The sequence below is a fragment of the Rhinolophus ferrumequinum genome, chromosome 8, assembly GCF_004115265.2.
Source record: "Rhinolophus ferrumequinum isolate MPI-CBG mRhiFer1 chromosome 8, mRhiFer1_v1.p, whole genome shotgun sequence".
NCBI classification, from domain to species: Eukaryota; Metazoa; Chordata; class Mammalia; order Chiroptera; family Rhinolophidae; genus Rhinolophus; species Rhinolophus ferrumequinum.
In genome coordinates, this window is record NC_046291.1 from 52,523,653 (window position 1) to 52,542,500 (window position 18,848).

At 48.2% G+C, this 18,848-nt stretch overlaps 2 protein-coding genes across 4 annotated transcripts in view; both read right to left on the reverse strand.

Annotated features, from left to right (window-relative positions):
* Positions 1-1,972: 1,972 nt before the first annotated feature.
* On the reverse strand, positions 1,973-6,991 carry DLX1 (distal-less homeobox 1). 2 transcript variants are annotated; one of them, XM_033111491.1, is made up of 4 exons: positions 6,862-6,991; positions 5,749-6,132; positions 4,861-5,060; positions 1,973-3,672 (listed from the first exon to the last, which is right to left on the reverse strand). In XM_033111491.1, exons 1-4 carry the CDS (start codon positions 6,911-6,913, stop codon positions 3,418-3,420), a joined length of 891 nt encoding a protein of 296 aa, XP_032967382.1. In that variant the 5' UTR covers positions 6,914-6,991; the 3' UTR covers positions 1,973-3,417. The 2 variants fall into 2 exon arrangements, with proteins under 2 accessions (XP_032967382.1, XP_032967383.1); XM_033111492.1 differs by having other exon boundaries at positions 6,866-6,958.
* Positions 6,992-11,124: 4,133 nt separating this feature from the next.
* METAP1D (methionyl aminopeptidase type 1D, mitochondrial) overlaps positions 11,125-18,848 on the reverse strand; it is a 69,555-nt gene continuing 61,831 nt past the window's right edge. The window contains exons 7-10 of one of the 2 annotated variants that reach the window (XM_033111389.1): positions 13,989-14,086; positions 12,650-12,697; positions 11,689-11,767; positions 11,125-11,557 (exon numbers count right to left, since the gene is read on the reverse strand). In XM_033111389.1, coding sequence (XP_032967280.1) covers positions 11,479-11,557; positions 11,689-11,767; positions 12,650-12,697; positions 13,989-14,086 — 304 coding nt within the window. In that variant the 3' untranslated portion in view covers positions 11,125-11,478. Of the gene's footprint in view, positions 11,768-12,649; positions 12,698-13,988; positions 14,087-18,848 lie in introns of both variants that reach the window. The other variant, XM_033111390.1, reaches the window with a different exon arrangement.

Consider the following 18,848-nt stretch of genomic DNA (forward strand, 5'->3'; position numbering starts at 1 on the left):
TTTCAGAAGTGTTTTAAAATGAGGTTCACATTTTTTGAACAAGGGGGGGAAAAATCCCAAAATTACATTTCGCCATTACAGACTCATACATAAGGAAAGGTTGTGTTTTCTAAGTGACAATTGTTAAGACATAATATTCGAAATCAGTATTTAATCATTATAATGAGGTATTGTTTAAATATAACCACCTTTGGATTATTCATAGTTTAATTAATATACTCATTATGAAAATCTTTGAATCAGATATTTGATGAACTACTTGTCAGTAACAAGGCAGCATTAATTAGGCCTATATTGAGATTAACATTTTTTAAAAAATACAACTGCTTATAATTATAATAGAGCCTAACTAAAAACCGCCTTCACTGAGCTAAAACTAATAATTTCTCTATTTGAACTGTTAGCAAGAGATTATTAAATTAGTATAAGCTAATATCTCAAAGTATATTAAAATCCGCTTGACCAAGTAGATTTTGCCTGTGGCTGCAGGCATTGGGCCCTGACTGCGGTCTGGGGAACCCGAGTCAGATGCGTGAGAGAAATCTGCCAGAATCTCCCCGCTAGCAAAGTCACATTTCGCAGGGTAACCAAATCCAGGAAGGTCCCTGCTCCCGCACCAGAGCCCAGCCTGGGCAATGAGGCCCCATCCCGGCCCGCACCCTTTCTGAGGTCTCATCTCTCCCATTAGCGCTTCAAGCTCTGGGGGCCTGCGGGAGAGGAAAAGCCCCAACCCCAGGCCGTAAAGGGGCCTAAAGGTCCCAAGCTCCATACCCCACTACCTCCCCTACCTTCTCTACACCTTCTCCTCCCGCCACTTCCCCTCCCCTTCCCAAAGGGCGTAGGAAGAGCCTGGCGCATCTGATCTTTCACCAGCACCAATTGAAAAATGGGTGCTTGTCACAACACAGATCACTGCCTTCTCCGCTCTGCTCTCCAGAGCGCTCTACAAAGGGCCCCCCAAAGGCGGAGGGCCAGCCCCCGCGGGAAGCAGTGTCAGAAGGCGGGTGCGAGAGAATTGGGAGTCGCTCAAAGCAGCTGTCGGGGCCGCAATTTTCCCGAGCTTCCTCAGTTCAGAGTTGAGATTAAGCTGAAGAGCCGGGCCACTGGGCGGAGGAGAGTGCTAGGCTGGTTTTAGCTGCTCGGAGATGACGTTCTTTAGGAGTGAACTGATGGGAACGGTCCACTGGAGATGCCCCCTTAATGGCCTGGTCTGGGGACCCGACTCAGCCGGTTCTCTGGTTCCGACGAGTCAGCGGAGCCCACCTGCCCCTCGGCGCCTCCATTTCTCCTAGGCGCAGAGAAAAGCCCGGGATCATTAGGCGGGAATTGGCCTCTCCTTGTGGATGGGGCCAAGTGGGTGGGAGTGGCTGTGGAGGGGCCAGGGTGGCGCCTCGGGACTGTCCCCTGAAGCTCACTGATTGATTGGAGGGTAGCCTGGCAGACGTATCCTTCCGGCCCCTTTCCGGCGTCTGGCCGCGTCTTTTCCACGTCAGGATCCAGCACCCTCGGGGCAAGCAAAAGCCAGGAGGCCAGATCCCCGCGGAGGCGAGGGGGCAAAGCCGGGTGTCTCTGCGTCCAGGCTTCTAGGCCTCCCGCGAGGTGAATGGGCTTGGGGGGTACTCAGATCTCACCCTCCGGCTGCCTTGGAGCTCTGCTTTGATCTCCTCTCAGCAGGCCTTCAGTCTCTTTGGTTCCTGAGCCCTGGCTCTGCCTTGCGGCACCTGCTCCTGATCCTCCTTCCCAGGGATGGTTGCCACTACCATTCTAACCCAGGTAGGGATCAGACCCCGTGGCGGTGAGGCAAGGCCTGAGGAACAGTCCCAGAGGGGTGCCCTGCGGGCATCAGCCCCTTATCCTGGTATGTCTGGAGCCAGGAGTCGCTGCTGCTGTATTATGTATCCCCAGAGGTGTGAGCCTGGCCGGCCCCCAGCACCCCCTGACACAGCACACCAGACAGCAGCTCTTTCTCGAAACCATAATTTTACTGTCTTAAAGAAACTTTACAACTTATTTACAAAGTCCTTTTTTTCCCCAAGATACAAAGCAATAAGTTAACATTCTCAATATAAAACTAAACTTTGACATAGAGAACACAAAACACGGTTGATTTCAACTGATCACATTTTCCAAATTTCACAAGTAAAATGTCAAGATTCTCATTTCACAAAGCATCAGGTTTTACAGCCACACACAACGGAACGGAAAAAAGCTAAGCTTGTGCAACATGTTTACAGAACAATAATAATAACAATAATAATTAATAACAATAATAATATGTACAGCGATTAGATCCTGCACTGGAGACTGTGCGTTCAGGGTGGCGACTGGCATTATTCTGTGATCCAGCCTCTGGGGATTCTTGTACAGTTGCTTTTGTCTTACTTTAAAGCCCACTGCTACAGGGCACTAGCTCACGCCTGCCTCTTTCTTCTTACCACTGCCCTTCGGTCCTCTCCTTCTCCCTAAGGAGGGAATTCAGATTTTCCTTCTTGTCCAGGCAAGAAGACTAAGCGTTCTTTTCAAGATGAGAAATTGTGTTGGCTTCATTTCTTTCTTTTTAAAATAACACAGGACATGTAAAAAATGCAAATAATTCGGCTCCAACCTCTACCAGCGAAGTACAAAAGTTACCATATAAGTTAAAAATCACCATATTCTCTTTAATCGTTTATCGGTGTGTTTAAAGAAATCGGTACATTTGGACCGTGCGCTCCTCGTGCCCCACAGAATCGCGAACTGGCCAATATTCAGCCTCAGGCGAAGTCCATTTCTCAATAAATAAAAACCCCTCCCTCCAATTTCTCCCAGTTCCCAAACAAACTACACGGATGGTGAGGCAGACCCAGGAGAAGGTCTGCAAGGACAAAACATCCCAGTATCCGGAAATAGGCGGCCTGGTGGACTGCGCCTCCTCGGACCTGGTGACTTTTTCCAGAGGCCGAACAATGAGGACAGCGGACAGACGAGGACCTCGACTTCGTCAGCGCACAGATACAGAGCGAAAGGAGACAAGAGACGGAAAGGACAGAAAAGAGCTTTTGCTTTTTCTACATTGCTTTTGTTTTTTCCTGATAGTCCACACAGCTGAGGGTCTCGGGCCGGGTTCAGCCGGCTCGTTTTGTTGCAACGGCTGTCTCCGGTGGCTCTGCCTGCGCTCCAAGGCCGCTCTCTGCTGTCAGCTCGCGGCTCAGGCCAGGGTTTCGGGCGAGGGTGTGGGCTCCGGGGAAGTCGCCGGTTGAGACCACGCGGGGCTCCGAGGAGGAGGCTGCGGGCGTCCCGCCTTCACTGTTCCTTCTTCTTTCCCTCTGGGCCTTTCTCCGGGTCCAGGGCACACGGATGGGGTGGATGGACCGGGAGGCAGGAGGCGCTCGGGCCAGGGGAAACGGGAAGGAGGCTGGCGGGTGCGGGTGGGCAACCTTACATGAGTTGGGGTTGCTGCATAGCTTCTTGGTGCGCCGAGGGGTACCACGATGTGTAGCTGGGGATGTAGGAGCCTGCGCTGCCGCCTGACCCCTTCCCGGATGAGGAGTTGGGGTTCCAGCCCGGTGGCACGGGCGGGGAGCCGGCAGACAGCGCCCGGCCGTTGGCCAGCGCGTTACCCTCCAGAGCCGCCCCACCCTGCTTCATCAGCTTCTTGAACTTGGAGCGCTTGTTCTGGAACCAGATTTTGACCTGCAAGAGCGGACAACAATGTGACTCGGGCTAGGTACATGGTGCCTATAGTAGTTGTGGGGAGATAAGGTGGCTGTGGGACAGCTAAAAAGTATCCTCCCTGCTGCCCTACGGGACCCGGCAGCTCCCTGCTGGGGGTGCAGAGCAGCAGCAGAAGCACCACCGCTACCGCTACCACCACCACCACCAATTAAGAACCAGGGATGCCGCCGCCTGAGGCCGACAGGGGCAGCTCTCGCAGAACCAGGGGGCGTGGTAGTAAGGGGTGAGTCGGGCTGCTAGGCCTTCTCCTGCCAGGGACTCAGCCAAACCCTGGCAATCGTCTGGAAAAGACGCAGTGCCTGCACAATATAGTCTTCAATTCCAATATGAACCTCAATAAAAGAATCGAATGGAGGAAAGGTGGATATAAATTTGCAGTGCGACCCGCCCTCTCTCTGAGCCATTCTTTCTGCTCTTGAATGAACTGGGGGCTGACTAAGAAGGCCTGAGTTTTGTTCAAGTTTTCCTTTGGACTTATATCAACCTTTCCCTAGAGTCTGTTTGTTTTCCCCAGCTCTGCTCCAAATCCTGGCCCGGATGTTGGAAACCCGCTCCAATCGTCATCAAAATGCCCATGGGCTCCCCGGAGTCTTAGAAAAATCTGGGAAAGAAGGTCCCGTTTCTCCTCCAGGGTTTGGGACTTAGGAGGTGAGAGGGCAGAAGAAAGGACACCCTCCCCCCCCATCTCCTGCCCGGTGAAAAGGAGGAGGAGGGAGACAGAGGCTTGGACCCCAGTGATTAGCCACACACTTTAAAGGCAAAAAGGGATTAAGCCCCCGTGTCTATTGTTCCAGTTGTTCGGGCACGTGTGACCTCACAGTCCCCAAACAAAACGTCTAGGGAAATCCTCCCTGAGCCCTAATCAGATTGTGGTGGTGGGGGGGGAAGGGCAGTGCGGAGTACTAAGTGCAGCAACACAGTCAGGTCAGAGAGAACGAGGGTGGAAGGGGAGAGGATGGGAGAGCCATAGGTGGCAGGGCCTCTCTCTCTCTCTCTCTCTCTCTCTCTCTCTCTCTCTCTCTCTCTCTCTCTGTCTCTCTCTATCTCTCTCCTTCTCCACCCTGAGGCCCAGAGAGCAAAAAAGAAAGCGCCAGGCGCAGGCCGGCCGCGGGAAGCCTGCACGCTGGAGGTGCAGCAGCTAGGTACCTGAGTCTGTGTGAGTCCCAAAGAGGCCGCGAGCTCCGCCCTCTCGGGCAGAGCTAGGTACTGAGTTTGCTGGAACCTCCGATTCAAAGCCTGCAACTGCAAACTGGAGTAAATCGTCCTGGGCTTGCGGATCTTTTTCCCCTTGCCATTGAAGCGCACTTCACCGCCTTCCACCACCGTGCTCTTCTCGGAGTCAGCCCCTGGAGGGACAGCAGAAGCGTAGGCCGTTGTTAATGCGAGGGACAGCCTTTAGTGCGGGAAGCCGAGGGCAAGTGACTACTGAAGGTGACGGAGGCAGAGCCAGGAGAGAGAACGCTTAAGAAACTCCTAAAGCTAGGGAAGGGAGTCCTAGGGCCCAACCCGGGCCTCTGCAGGCGGAGTGGGGCAGTTCCCAGGCGCGCAGCTCCTGCTTTTGAAGGGAAAGTTTGCTATTTTTGCAGACGGTAGTTGAGGTTTAATTACCCTTAATTGCATACATTGTTTATAGCGCTACGCAATAAATAATTACCGAGACTAATACGTGCACATGTGGGTTTCTGTTTTCCAGAGAGGCATTGTGTGCTCGGCGCACGGAGCCACCCAGAGGCCCAGCCAGTGTCAGGGGATGTTCTCGGGTTTATTTATCCTTTGCTGGATAGTTGAGAGTTATGTGGGTTTTTAAAAAATTTCTTTGCTATGACAAGGACATAGATTGATACCCGAAACCTCCACTGCTCCGGCGCCCTCCCCACCCCACCCCCACCCCACCTCTCTCACCCTTTCCCCTCTCTCTCTCTCTCTCTCTCTCTCTCTCTCTCTCTCTCTCTCTCTCTCTCTCTCTCTCTCTCTCTCCCTCCTCCCCTCCCTCTCTCCTTCGTACCTCTTCCTCTCCCTGGCGGGCGCACGTACCTGGGTCCTCCAGGCGACTCTGGGCGAGGCTGGCGCTGCCCGGGTAGGACTGCACCGAACTGATGTAGGGGCTGGACGCGTGGCTGCTGACCGAGTTGACGTAGGGGTAGCCCAGCGGTCGGGAGAAAGACGAGGCCGAGCTGTAGGCGCCGTCGGGCTGCGAATGGCCCGCCGAGTGTAAACAGTGCATGGAGTAGTGCCCGTGGGACATGGGAGAAGGAGACATTTGCTGGTTGGGCGGCCCAAACTCCATAAACACCGCCTTCCCCGACACGGGGCTGTTGAGACTTTCTGGCATGGTGGTCATGGTCATCTCTTCTCGCGGGGTCTGGGTGTGGGTCTCTCTCTCTCTCCTCTGCTTTCCTTTTGGGGGTCTCTGTGTTTCTTAGGACAGGAAGGAACCCAATTTAAGCGGAACAGGGGTTTTCACTTTCCATTCATAAGAAAATGGAGTTTGTCTCTTTGAAAAGTCTAAGCATGATGCTGCCGAGCTCCCAAAACTCGCTTCAAAGCTTTGACTCAGCCAAGGTCATAAATATTCATGAGCTGGCGGAGCTGATTGGTCCGCTGCCTTGCATAATCACCGGGGATTGGTCCGAGGCGCTCCGGCTCCGCTGGACTAGAACTGGCAAGGCGGCCCGGCCTCCGGAGAGACGCGTCCACACTTCCCGGCCGGGGCTCCTCTGCAACAGAGCGCGCCGTTTGGGGTGCACAATGGACTGTGGCGCCCGCGCCGGGAACTCCGCGGCCCGCAGCTCTTAAGCCTCCCGCCTCCCGGTGCTCCTAACTTCCCAGAAATCAACCAGCGACTCCGGGCCTCTGCCCTTCCCTCCCCCCACCGTCCCTACCCTCCTCCCGCCCCAACACCGGGACCCCGGCACTGCTTCTCCTAGCCGCCGCCACCCGGCCCGGTGGTGAGCAAGGGAGGCTCTGTAGCCTGGCCACTGTCTCCGAAGCGCGAAGCCGCACACTGTGGTCGCTGGAGGCGGCCAACAGAGCTGTCCTCCCCAGCGTCTTGTGCCTAGCGCGGTGCTCTCCGGACGGCCCCTCCCTGGCCTGGGTCCGCTCGGCCACATCCCTGGGTGAGGTTTGGGGCCCTCCGGGCAAACTCACTCACTGGGCCGCCGCGCCGCCGCCGCCGCCGCTCCCTGGGGCCCGCTCGCATTGCTCCAGGCCAGCTGGCCACTCCAGCTCGAGGCTGCACCGGTCTGATTAAAACAGTGCGCGCGGAGAGTCAGGAACCCGCGCTTCTCCTCCCAGGAAAGGCGGCCGCACCGCCCCCCACTCTCCAACACACACTCCCTCTTCCCCTCCCAATCTTTCTCCGCCTCCCCCTCCCCTCTCTACTCCCTCTGCGTGGAGCGCCCAGGGCCACTCGCCCAAAGGGCGCGGCGCCGAGTGGAGCCGAGGAGCCGGCGGGCTCAGTTCTAACTGAGCCGCGGACGCAAGGTGGTCATTTTCCGGCCTCCTGGGGTCTGGCGAGAGTACTGGGAGTTTAGGAGTCCCGGGGGACATTGAAACCCACGGCAAAACCAGGCCAATTGTAGTAGGCTCACATATCTGTGTGTGGACATGTCTCTCCTTGTCGCCCAGTATCCTCATCCCCAGTGGTCAAAGAAGGCGCCACTGGGACTGGGGGCAGGGCTGGTAGAGGCAAAACCTGCCAAGGCGCCTTCCATCTTCTGGGGCTCTAGGTACAGAAAAGTGCACAAATGCCCCCCGCTGTCTCAACCACACAGCCACCCCACGAGGCGTGGCGCACACCACGCTGCCTGAGAGGGGCTGATGGTTCCCCATCCCTCCAGCTCCACGGTGAATCCCAAATTACTTTGTTAGGTAATTAGAAAGTGTTGATAATTATTTCTTTCATAATTTAGCGGTGTGACGGGAACGGGAAATGATCTTGTGAAAGTTCACACGTGCAGATGTATTAGTTACTGATTCATTTGATTAAATGGTAGTCTCAAGTGCTCGGATCCGCAGCTGAAGGCGCCCCATTAGCATAACACTGATGTTTAATTTTCATACGCATAATTAGCCATATATTTAACACTAATAGCAACATGCAGCCTTTCAGCGTTAAACAGCCCGGGATTTGATCTGGCCTGAGCTGAACCTTCGCGGATGCACCTTCCGCTGTCTGGAGTGCGCGGTGATCACAGGACAAACCTCTGTAATCAAGCACATTTTGGCAGAGGGAACACCAATAAAAATGAACATTCAAAACAAATTACATCGGTGCTGTCGTTACAGATATTAGTGGAAGGGGCTTCTCTCTCTCTCTCTCTCTCTCTCTCTCTCTCTCTCTCGCTCTCTCTCGCTCTCTCTCGCTCTCTCTCGCTCTCTCTCTCGCTCTCTCTCTCCTCTTTTAACTTCTGTAACAGCAGCTGCTGCCCGCGGAATTCCTCTCCTTTGGTTTAAGTGCACGTTGTTGGGGGTCGAAATATTTCTGGCAGCGTGGTTGGAGCAAAAAGAAAAACAAAAGCAAAAAAAAAAAAAAAAAAAAACCACAACCAATCCTCCAAACCAATAACGGGTTTGCCAACGTTTAAAAAGATTTTTTTCCCCCTTAATCGCTCAAACACACGGTGATGCTTTGTAGCAACAAACAGCTAATGACTCCACTACCAGCCAACTCCCGGAGCTGCTCGACTCCTCTTGGTTTACGTGTTGCCCTTGTGGTTTTAATTGCTCCTTCTAGCGCCTGTTTTGGGGTGTGGAGTGAGGTGCTGTGCTCCCTGCACAGCAGTACGGATGCCGCCGGGGCCCTTGGTCTCCCGCGCACCCCACGGGCCCTGCCCACGTAAGTGATTGCGGCGGCTGGAGCCGGGTAGAGGTTGGGACCGAGGGAAGCAGGGCTGGCTACGGCCGGTGCTCAGAACAACGCGTGAGGAACCCCGACGGCTGGGCCGCCGAGGGCCAATTTATTCCAGAGAACTGCAAGGTGGGGAAAAGGGAGAGAGGCGGCCACAGGTCGCGACTGTCTCCGAGGCGTTCTGTCCATCTGGAGGGGGATCTAAGACATTCACAGTGCGGGGGAAGGGGCTGGCTCCGGGGAACAAAGGACCCGCACGCGCTCCCTCGGGAAACGGTTTCAGAGTCTTGCTTATGTGGGTGAGGGAGTGTCTACGCTCGAAATTATTTCTTAGCCCCAGAGAAGCAGGTCCAAGGAGGCGCGGCTGAGCCGGGGCCCTCTGGCGCTGAGACGCCGGCCTTGACTAGCTTCTCAATAAGCGATCTTATCTCTACTCTATGAGCCCTCCCACCTCCCACCGCTAAGGCGACACCTGTTGTGAAAAGCCGGTTTGCTTAGATCTTTGCCTGTCCCAACTCTGAGAGGAAACAAAACTCTCCCATTTATCCCGAAAGTCCCGCATTGCGAGTAGAACCTCGTGGAGACACCGCAGGACCCGGCGCCCGGTGGTGTTCGCGGTAGCCACGCGTTAGCTGCATTCCCGGCTGCCCCGGGTGAGGTTCGGGTCCAGTTCAGCTGGCGGGGGTGAGGGGTGTTGGGGGAGGACAAATTAGTTTAAAATCTGCTTCCTAAGTTCATCTTCAAAGCATGTTAAACGAAGTTCATTTTAAATGAAGTTTGTTTCCTACGGAGCTGCAGAGTATTGGCTGACACTGGTATATATACACTTATATACGTATGTATAATGTTTAAACCTTAGGCTAATTACTTTAATAAAAGAATTATAAACCTATCCCATAAATACCTCCACCTCGGACTAATTGCTGCACAAGCAGCGTGTTATCCCCGTGGTTGGTAAAAATCCTGTGGTCCTAACAAAATTATTCTTGGGGAACCTCGGAGTAAACTGATCCGTAGATAAGACACAGGCTAATTGTTGCAATCCGATTGCTCCAGAAAAGTGAAGTAATTCCCTGGCTAACCTCTCCCAAGGCCGTCTGGGCCTTGTTCCCCTCTAGAGACTCCGATTGTTTGGGGCAGCAGCCTCAGTCTCTAGGCCTTTTGTGGGCCAACTCTCCAGGACCCCGAAAGTTTCTCTATGGACCTTATAAATCTTCAACCCCACCCTCCTATTTTTTAGCTCTCAGAGCCACTAGAATGGGAATCATCTCTGTCCAAATCCCCCATCCCGGGAAGCAGAGAAAGACTGGAGGGGGTTGGAGGACCCTCAAGAGAATTCCGAGTTCAAGAAAAAGCTTGACCTGAACTCTCTCCCCAGCATGCTCATTGGCCTTAGTTTCCTATCTCTTTTCCCACCACTCAAGTGTCACAGAGAAGAGCTGGCTCTTGGGGCCCAATCACAGAGGCCACCTGTCATGGGAACGACAGGTGCCCATATTTCCTTGGCTCCCTCCAGCCCAAGCTATATTTAGTGGGTAGCAACTTTGCAAAACTCCCTTCGGTAGAAACAAGAGCTAACCCAACCACTGACCACCTGAACACCCTAACTGGACTTGTTCCTAAAACCACAGCCAGACGGAAACTGCTAGAGGCCCCTCCTCTCTCCACCCCTAAACCCAGGTGTGAACAGGTCTTGGAGAGCGTACGCAAGGGAAGGGTACTTCAGGCAGGAAAGGGCCTTGGGTGATGCAGAATGTGGGTCCTTGGATTTCTTGCTTCTGAAACAGGTGGAGCTGCGCGCGGGCGGGCAGAACTGTAGTGAAACTAACCAGCTCCCATCCGGCTAACTAGGTCCTTGCCTCAAAAGTTCCCGTATCTCTACTTGCTGGGATCCTCTAGGTCTCCAGCGCCTCAGCGCGAGTCCAAAGGGGGCCAGTGTGGGGAGAGGTCAGTTTACGGGTTAGCCCATCCTGGTGCCCTTGCTCCAATTCTTAGTGTAACAAAAAGGAGAGACTTAGAGAGGAGAGAGAGAGGAGAGAGAGAGAGAGAGAGAGAGAGAGAGAGAGAGAGAGAGAGAGAGAGAGAGAGAGAGAGGAGAGAAAGAGAGAGAAAAGGGTCTTTCAGGTAACTTCTGGGATGGTCCTGCAGGGCAGGATGAGGGCAGGGGAGGAGAAGCCGCAGGGGACCAGGAAAACCAAGTTTTTAGATTGATACAGCCCTGCAGAAAGGCCAGGCCCCGGGTCCACAGGCAAGGAAATGTTTGTAACCAAGCCCTCCATTCGGGCTAATCTTTTCATGGCAAAGGAGCTGTGAGGGGGAAAGAACCGAAAGGCTGGGGAGCAGCCGGCTTCTGCGAGCGCCCTCGGGGCCGGGCAATGTGGGTCCGCAAGGGTGAAAAAAGAGAACTTGAAAAAAATTCCGAGGTAACATCTAGGCTTGGGTTTTTCTTTCTGCGCGCGTGTGAAAAGTTCAGAGACTCAAAAATTAACCACCTAACCCTCCTCTCCCCCTAGTAACTGTGAGAGACGCAAGGAACGTAGACACAATGGGTTTAAGAGGTGAAAGCTTTATACTTGGGCAGAGCCTAGACAAAGGAAAGAGAAAACCACGTATCTCTAGGAATCCCTCGTCTTCCAAACGAGGGCGTCCCCATTCCCCTCCAGAAGCGTTTCCCGAGCTGTGAGCAGAGCCCCGCGCCAGGATCCGTCTGTCCGAAGCCGCGCGGCCACGCAGAGCTTCAGATCTGAGTTCCCAACTGACCCCCATCCCCACCCGGGTTTTTCCAAGACGCCACTAGGTGCTAGGTAGGTTACTGCGCGACCTGCCGTCCGCCCGTTTCTTCTAAAAGTTGTCCAGCTGGATTTCAGCGATTGAGGAGCAAAGGCGCCCAGGCTCTGCGACCTTCGGGCCGCTCCTCAGGCCTCGTGGGGCAGTTTGGTCAGGATCTGCGCACCCCCCGCGGTGATGACAACTGTGTGCTCGAACTGGGCGGACCTGAAACACACAAGGCAGCAGTCGCGGGGCGCGGAGGCGCGGGCGGGGCGGGGAGCGGCGAGCCAGCGCCGTGGTCCCGAGGAGCTTCCCTTCCCAGATAATTCAAAAGCAACGGGGCAGAAAGCAAACACCTTTGATTGTCCAGGGAGACCACAGTCCATGCATCCTCCAGGACTTTAAATTCAGGGGATCCCTCGGTTATGATTGGCTCTGAAAGAGGGAAAATATTTACAGCAGTAATCTAATCAGATTCTTGTCAAACGTTGTTTCGGCTGATTATCAAAAAAGAGAATAAGAGGGTTCTCCCCCCTCCTCCCAAGTACTCCCCCCACGGGTTCATGTTGTCGCCTCGCAAGGGCTGATAATTGATGTTGCTTACATAGTATACTACAAACTAAACAGTAGGAAGAGGAAATGCACGGCATTCAAAATGTATGAAGTTGCCTAGTTCGTAATTTTTTAGAGAAAAAAAGGGCATTTTAATCAAGCCTTAATTAGGACCCTGCGGATAATAACCACCCAAACACCAGTCCCTCTTATAAATACCAGTCAGTTTTTAAAAATATTTGAATTTTTAAAACATGCTCAAAATGTTCATTAATCAGCAAATAACAATTTTCTTATTTCACTCTAATTGCTTCTCCATTAAGTCCCACAGTCAGAAATCCGATGCCTTCCGGGTCTTAGGTGATTGGAATTTGGTGGTGACACCAATCACATGATCAGCCAGGAATGGGCCACCAGAGAGTACATGCCACTTGCTAACAGGGAGCAAGGGCTATACATAATCGCCTCTAGTTACTGGGTGTTAATGAAAACACACACACACATACACACCACCCCCAAAGACTACATAATGCTGGTAACAGAATTAAAGGGTTGAACAGCTGCCGTCTCCTAAATGTGTTGGTAAGTATCTGATTTAGGAAGATGGGGCTCAAGGATATTATTTAATCAGATTTACTATGCGTCTGAATTATTTCATTACGCTGATTGGCTTTATTAGTCCTTCATGGGGCTGCCCGGCCTAGGCCCACACTGCAGCTTCCATAGGGAAGCCACTGCTCTCTGAAGAGGAGCTCAGACACTGACCGATGGTGAACGCCATTCCCTCCTCCATGAGTAGATCATTGTCATTCGCTGCAAAACAAAAAACATGGGGGAGTGGGAATGGAAAATGGGGAGAAGGATAGAGAGAAACAGAATTAGAGGGGTTGGGCTGCTCAAAAAACTTGGTAATTTAATTTTCTTTTAGAGTTAAAGGGAGGATGGAAGTTTTTAGAATCCTAGGTGCAGGCTACCACCCAGGGGATAAACACAGGGTTCCTGGGCCTCAGCCTTTGCATATTTTGCACTTGGGGGTCAACGCTCCAGAGAAGCCTGCTGGCAGCCGGGGTGTTTTAGACACTTGTCAGGATTCCCCCTCCCATCCCCCCACTGTCTCCTGGCCACTTGCTCTGAGGTCTCCTGGCTAACTGGGTCCTAGGCTTTGAGCCCCACTCCCACCCCAAAGAGAAAGACATCTTGGGGAACAGATGCAAAGGTATGACAGCCACCTGGGGTGCAGGCTGGAGTAGGAGGCAAGGACAGGGGTGACTTCAAATAATTCCAAGTGTTTCTTCTGGGTGGGGCACATGTCTGCTCTCCAGCCCAGAGCCTTCAGAGCTGCCTCAGGTGGGGCTCTTTGGCCCAAAGGGAGTTCTGACCTGCTGGGTCTCCAGGGATCCTACAGGGGATGCATTCCAGGAAGTAGTTCCTCCAGGGACTGTTCCCACCCCAAGCACACAGGTCAAGGAAGGCCCCAGGACCAACTTTCCTTTGATCCTTGTGCAGGTGTGACCCCCCTTGGGGACACTCCAAAGAACTGCCTCCTACCCTAACCCTAATCTCCCCACCTCTTCTGGCCCACATCTGCCTTGCCACTGTGGGGTGCACACCTAGACAGTGAAAAACAGGAGATGCTGGGGGAAGGAACACAGGGTGGGTATAATCTAGAAATCACTAAAGAGTACATGCTGTTAAATACATCAGCTGTCAACGCTGTGTAGGATGTAATGAAGTTTAACCACAACAGTCAGCAGTTAGAGAAGGGGGTAGAAAAAGAAAAACAGAAAACAGTCATATGTGCATGCTGCTGGGACATTGATGCGATGGCATTTTGTTTTCAGTAACTTTTTCTAGACAAATATTCCTTGTGCCTCCCAGCCATCACCCTCTAGGAGAAGACAAAAAACAAAATAAACCTTACTTTGGGATTGAAACTACTGGGCTCTAATCCAGTAATGCAGTAATGTGCTGGTTATGATTAAGTAACCTCCTATACATACAAATACAAAAAGATGATAATGTGAATTCAAAATTAGAGCTTCAGGAGCAAAACTGCCTTATCCTGATTCCATTCAATAAACAGCTCCCAAATTAACTTTCTTACCATGATGCCAAATTTCTGGATGTCCATGGAAGTAGGATCCTATTCCATGTCCCACAAAATGTGGACAGACTTGCAAACCATTCTGATGAGTTATGTGGCTTTAAAAGTGACCAAACGAAATATTTAATTAAATTAGATAAGTTTTTAATGCATACCTAGATAAAACAAAGTCACTGTAAAATGTTCTATGAAATAGAAAAAAATCAGTTATGTTTAGAATCAGATAATAACAACATGTTTTCATTACTCTGGAATAATTTAAATTTTTTTGCCATTGCTTGTAATAACTCCTTTTGGATAAATGAAGAGAAAAAGGCATATATGTTACTCAGTAGTTTGCTTCATTTACCTTAGTACAGCATTCAAACAAGGACACTTTTAGACAACAAGTGGTGTGTATGTACATATATATAGATCGATGTAACCAAGATACATGTGCATATAATGCAGGTCACAAAAACCTGCCTGGTGTGCATTGGTTTCACAAAAAGACTGTGAAAATTACTACTGATTTGGGAACCAAACAGAGAAAAGTAATTACGATCTAGAAATGTGACTTCCTACTTCTATAGTCCCCTTATTCTGATCTATTTCAAAACATTGTAGATTTTGCAGACACATTCACATAAAAGGTCAAATATGCCTTGTCTATATTCTTGAAACACCCCAAAACTTTGTGTTCATTTAGGATTTCCACTCAAGACCTACACGATTACCAAAATTTATAAGGAATGCTTTTTAGTCACTGTGATGCTGAAGAGAAGCAAGTATTGATTCCTAATTCTGAATGCTTTATTAGTTACTCCTACATGCAAATCGTTTGGGTGCCATCTATTCCATAAAAGTGAAATCTGGCACATAGAATCCAACCCTAAAACTTCACCTACAAGGTTAAGAAATTGTTTTTGAAATCAGGTGCACCTGTTTATTTCTGGGAGTACCAGAAAGACGAAAACATATATCTATTAACAATTTATATTTTCATGTGAATGCAGGGCATAGTACCTTAATTCTAAATAACAATGGATTGGGATTTACAAGGCCACTATTTAAATTCTCTTTTTTTTTACATGATTATTAGACATTTACAGCCCTCACAAAGTGATAACCCCCCTCTCAGTCTACTATGCCTCTGACATTGTATCTAGCTGTTACAATACCATTGACTATATTCCCTATGCTGTACTTTACATCCCGTGACTATATATCTATAATATATATATATATATATATGTAATATATATATATAATTATAGTTGACATTCACTATTACTCTACATCAGCGTCACCTGTACAGTGCAGTGGTCAGGCATCTACACAGTCTATGAAGTGATCCCCTGATAAGTCCAGTACCCATCTGGCGCCCTATGTTATCTATACATTGATATTCCCCATACTATATTTCACATCCCTGTACTATAATATTTTGTGACTACCAATTTGTACTTTCTAATCCCTTTACCTTCTTTCCCATCCCCAAAAACCCCTCCCATCTAGCAACCAAAGTTCTTAGATCCCAAACTAGTTTCCAAAAGATCCTCCATTTACTTTAATATGAACTCAAAAGTGGTTAGCCAGCCTCTTTATGAGCATTTATGTCAATATACTTTTCTCTAAAAATTTTTTAACCTTCATCTCCAGACCTGTAAAGTACCTTCACTTAGACCAGGATGTCACTATAAACAGCAGATGGGCAGACTCCCATTCAGATTTAATTCCCATGTAACTGATAGCACAGAAATAGGTAAGTTATGCATGTGTTGAGGACAGGAATGATAATTCAATGTTTCTATCTAAGTTATGCTTTATTGCTATGGTGATTTCTGTGTGTTTTTGCACTTTGGGCAGGAGGTTAAACAAGTTTCCCAAGGCTTTTCTGTTTGTACCACACAATTTCTGAATAGAAACTGAGGATGGAAAGTGGATAGAGAGGTTGGAAGAGATATTATTAAATAAGATAATGATCTAGATTTTTTTTTACAAGAATGGGTTCTACCTACACCTGTAAATTATGTTACTTCAATCTCAACAAACCTCAGTGATTCTATTCAATATAAACTGTTCTTTTCTTAAAACACACACACACACACACAAACTAGTTTTGTTTTTTTTTAAGGCTCTAATCGGCAGGCATCACAGCTACATCTTAAATGTGTTCCAGTGGCAATCTTCATTTTAATTTCCAGTGAGAGGTGAGGAAGAAAGCCCACTCTGCAAAAACACTTGGGGTCCCTCCTCCCACCATACCTCTCATTCCTCTTCATGAAAGAAGCTGTGCAATTTTACTGCCTGAATCCTGCTGGAATTTCTGGTTATAGGAGTATCATAGAATGTATGTATCATGGATGCAAAGGTCAGATGATTTCACAGCCATGTGGAAAGAGGAAAAGAACAGGACAAATTTCCCTCAGTTCCTTGGTTGAGCACCCATCTCAATGCTCAATTCCCAGGAGCTCAGTATACGCTTCTGTTTGCTTTTCAGAGTATTTTCCTTTTGGATTGGTGGTTAGCTTTCTAACACATACCTACTGGGACTAAATAGGATAAAATCTCATTAATACGCTTAATTGCTATTTAAAAGCATACCCCTTCTATTATTTTGGAATACAGCATAAGCACAAGATTATTTACCTGATTCTAGGGTTTAAATCTAACTTCCTAGAGACAATCCAAGTGACTTGTAATAGCAAGTACTGGTCACCCTAATTGTGGCATGGGAAGGTGGAGCGTGTGTGCTTCTCTTGACTGGTGTGTTGGGGAAGATGGCAACAGCTGCATGGGCAAGGGTGCCTAAGAAGTGCCATAGGTGCTCTCTGACACCAGCCACTGCAGGACCATGTCTGTTTTTGAGCACCAGGGTCTCCTAGCCCTGGAAATTTCATCACTGATCTGCCTTCTTTTTACTGCAATCTACTAAAAAAAAACTCTCCTGGTATTAGCTCTTCTGTTCTTATTTTTTTCTGACTAAAAATCCTCTAAGATAGTAGGACACTTCTGCATGAGCCTGAGCACATTTAGGATTTGAAGCCCTTCATATGGACTATTTGGGGAGGGTGAAGAGGGGAGAGGAGGAAGAAGATGTATACAAGTAGTTTATGAACTTACTTTTAAATTATCTTGGATTATTACAGTCATGTTTCAGTTATAGTTTATAATGGAAAGAGAAATTTCTATTAAGGAAATTCATCTTGTGACCATTTTCACAGTTCAGTTTAATTCCTTTTCATGGGGCAGTTTTCCTGAATTGAACTATTGTCGGGATAAGTTAAAATTTTTAATACATTTCAACTACATTTTTATGCTAAGAATCCATTCCCCAAGAGGGCAGAGAAGTACTATATTTAAGTATATACTTTTCTAATGAAATAGAAATGCACATGAAAATAGTTTTATTACATGAATCCTATCAATAGCACTACTCTCTAAAGGGTCACATCTCTAAAAGGACCTCAACTGGCACCTGATTTTCTAAGTTAAGGAATTTTACCTTAATCTTTCCAGATTTTTATTTTAAGCAGTAGTCTTTGAATGAAGGAATTCACAAGTCCAAGGATTCCCTCTGATGACAAAGAATGTTTAAGTACAATTAGTAATATTTTTGAAAGCCAACAACTGTTTTCCAAAAGAGTGGTACTTTTTTAAATTTCAAACTGGATCACAAATTACTGTATTTTTCTTACAATAGTACTGAACTTCTAGTTGAGGTTTTCTGTTTCTGAAAAGCAGACATGATGGATTGAAATAAAAGATAATTTATTGCAATGCTTACTTTCATGTGCAGAGAGAAGCAGTATAATTGTAATTTACAGTAGCTGTCAAGAAAAATCCATCACAGATGACATTAAAATGACTTATTTTGCCTGAGCCACTTATTGTTTAAATGTGCATAATCTAATAGAAAGAGATTATTTTTAAAAAACTGCTTTATATTCTTCTAAATTAATATCAAAACATATACTTATGAATTAAACATTAGAAACCATTTATTGATACTTTCATCATGACATTTACAAGTATAAGTTTAAATTATTTTTGATTGAACTGTCACATATTTGTGATGCATGAATCTACACATTCACAATGTTCTCATATGTACAGGTCATATCATCTAGAGGTAATTACAAAAATACAGATTTAGAAATATTTTAAAGCAAATGGGCTACAATGAGGATAATAACACCATAACCTAAAGATCACTAGCCACCCCTCATAAAGCAAAAGGACACGTAAAGAAGAAGTCTTTTCATTAAGCTGTTTTAGCCAATACTTCTTCAGAGAGATCATCCTAGGCTTTAGGTTTCAGAGAATCTCACAATTTCCTATAGGGATCGCTAGGTTTTTGGCAACATAATACTAATAAAAGATGCTTGAATGTTCTTTTCATGATGTATCAGTAGAGGGAGGCTATGCAAAAGATGTTGAATATCTTAAAATAAACAAGACTCAGTTGAAAGATGTTTGTAAACCTTTGGACTGTAATGATTCCAAGTACTTTTGGCTTAAATGTAGAGATTGCTTGCTTATTTACTCCCTTGAGATTTTGCCTGAATAAGATAAGGTAAAATAATAGATGTCCAGAAACACTGCCTTAACACATCAGAACAAACATTTGTTAGAATCAGGGCCAGTTTCCTGCCCGGTGGCAGACATAAACCATCTAAATAATGAAACGTATTAGGGTAAAAGTAAAAAGTTCATTGTCTGTTATTTTTCACATAGTTTCCTAAGTGCAGTTCTTGGGACTGTTCTGGTTTTCAAAGGAGCTTGCACATGCAAATTCATACTCTGCAAAAACTGACCTTTGCATCCAAATAGCTAAAATCCAATGTTACTTTCAATGCTCCTCTTCTTCTTTTTTTA

Excerpts from the sequence above, each read along its gene's own strand:
- DLX1 (XM_033111491.1), bottom strand. The coding sequence starts at position 6,913 with ATGCGAGCGGGCCCCAGGGAGCGGCGGCGGCGGCGGCGCGGCGGCCCA. Across the intron at positions 5,061-5,748 it reads GAGTCGCCTGGAGGACCCAG|GGGCTGACTCCGAGAAGAGC; the intron begins GTACGTGCGCCC and ends CTGTCCCTCCAG. Across the intron at positions 3,673-4,860 it reads TGGGACTCACACAGACTCAG|GTCAAAATCTGGTTCCAGAA; the intron begins GTACCTAGCTGC and ends CCGCTCTTGCAG.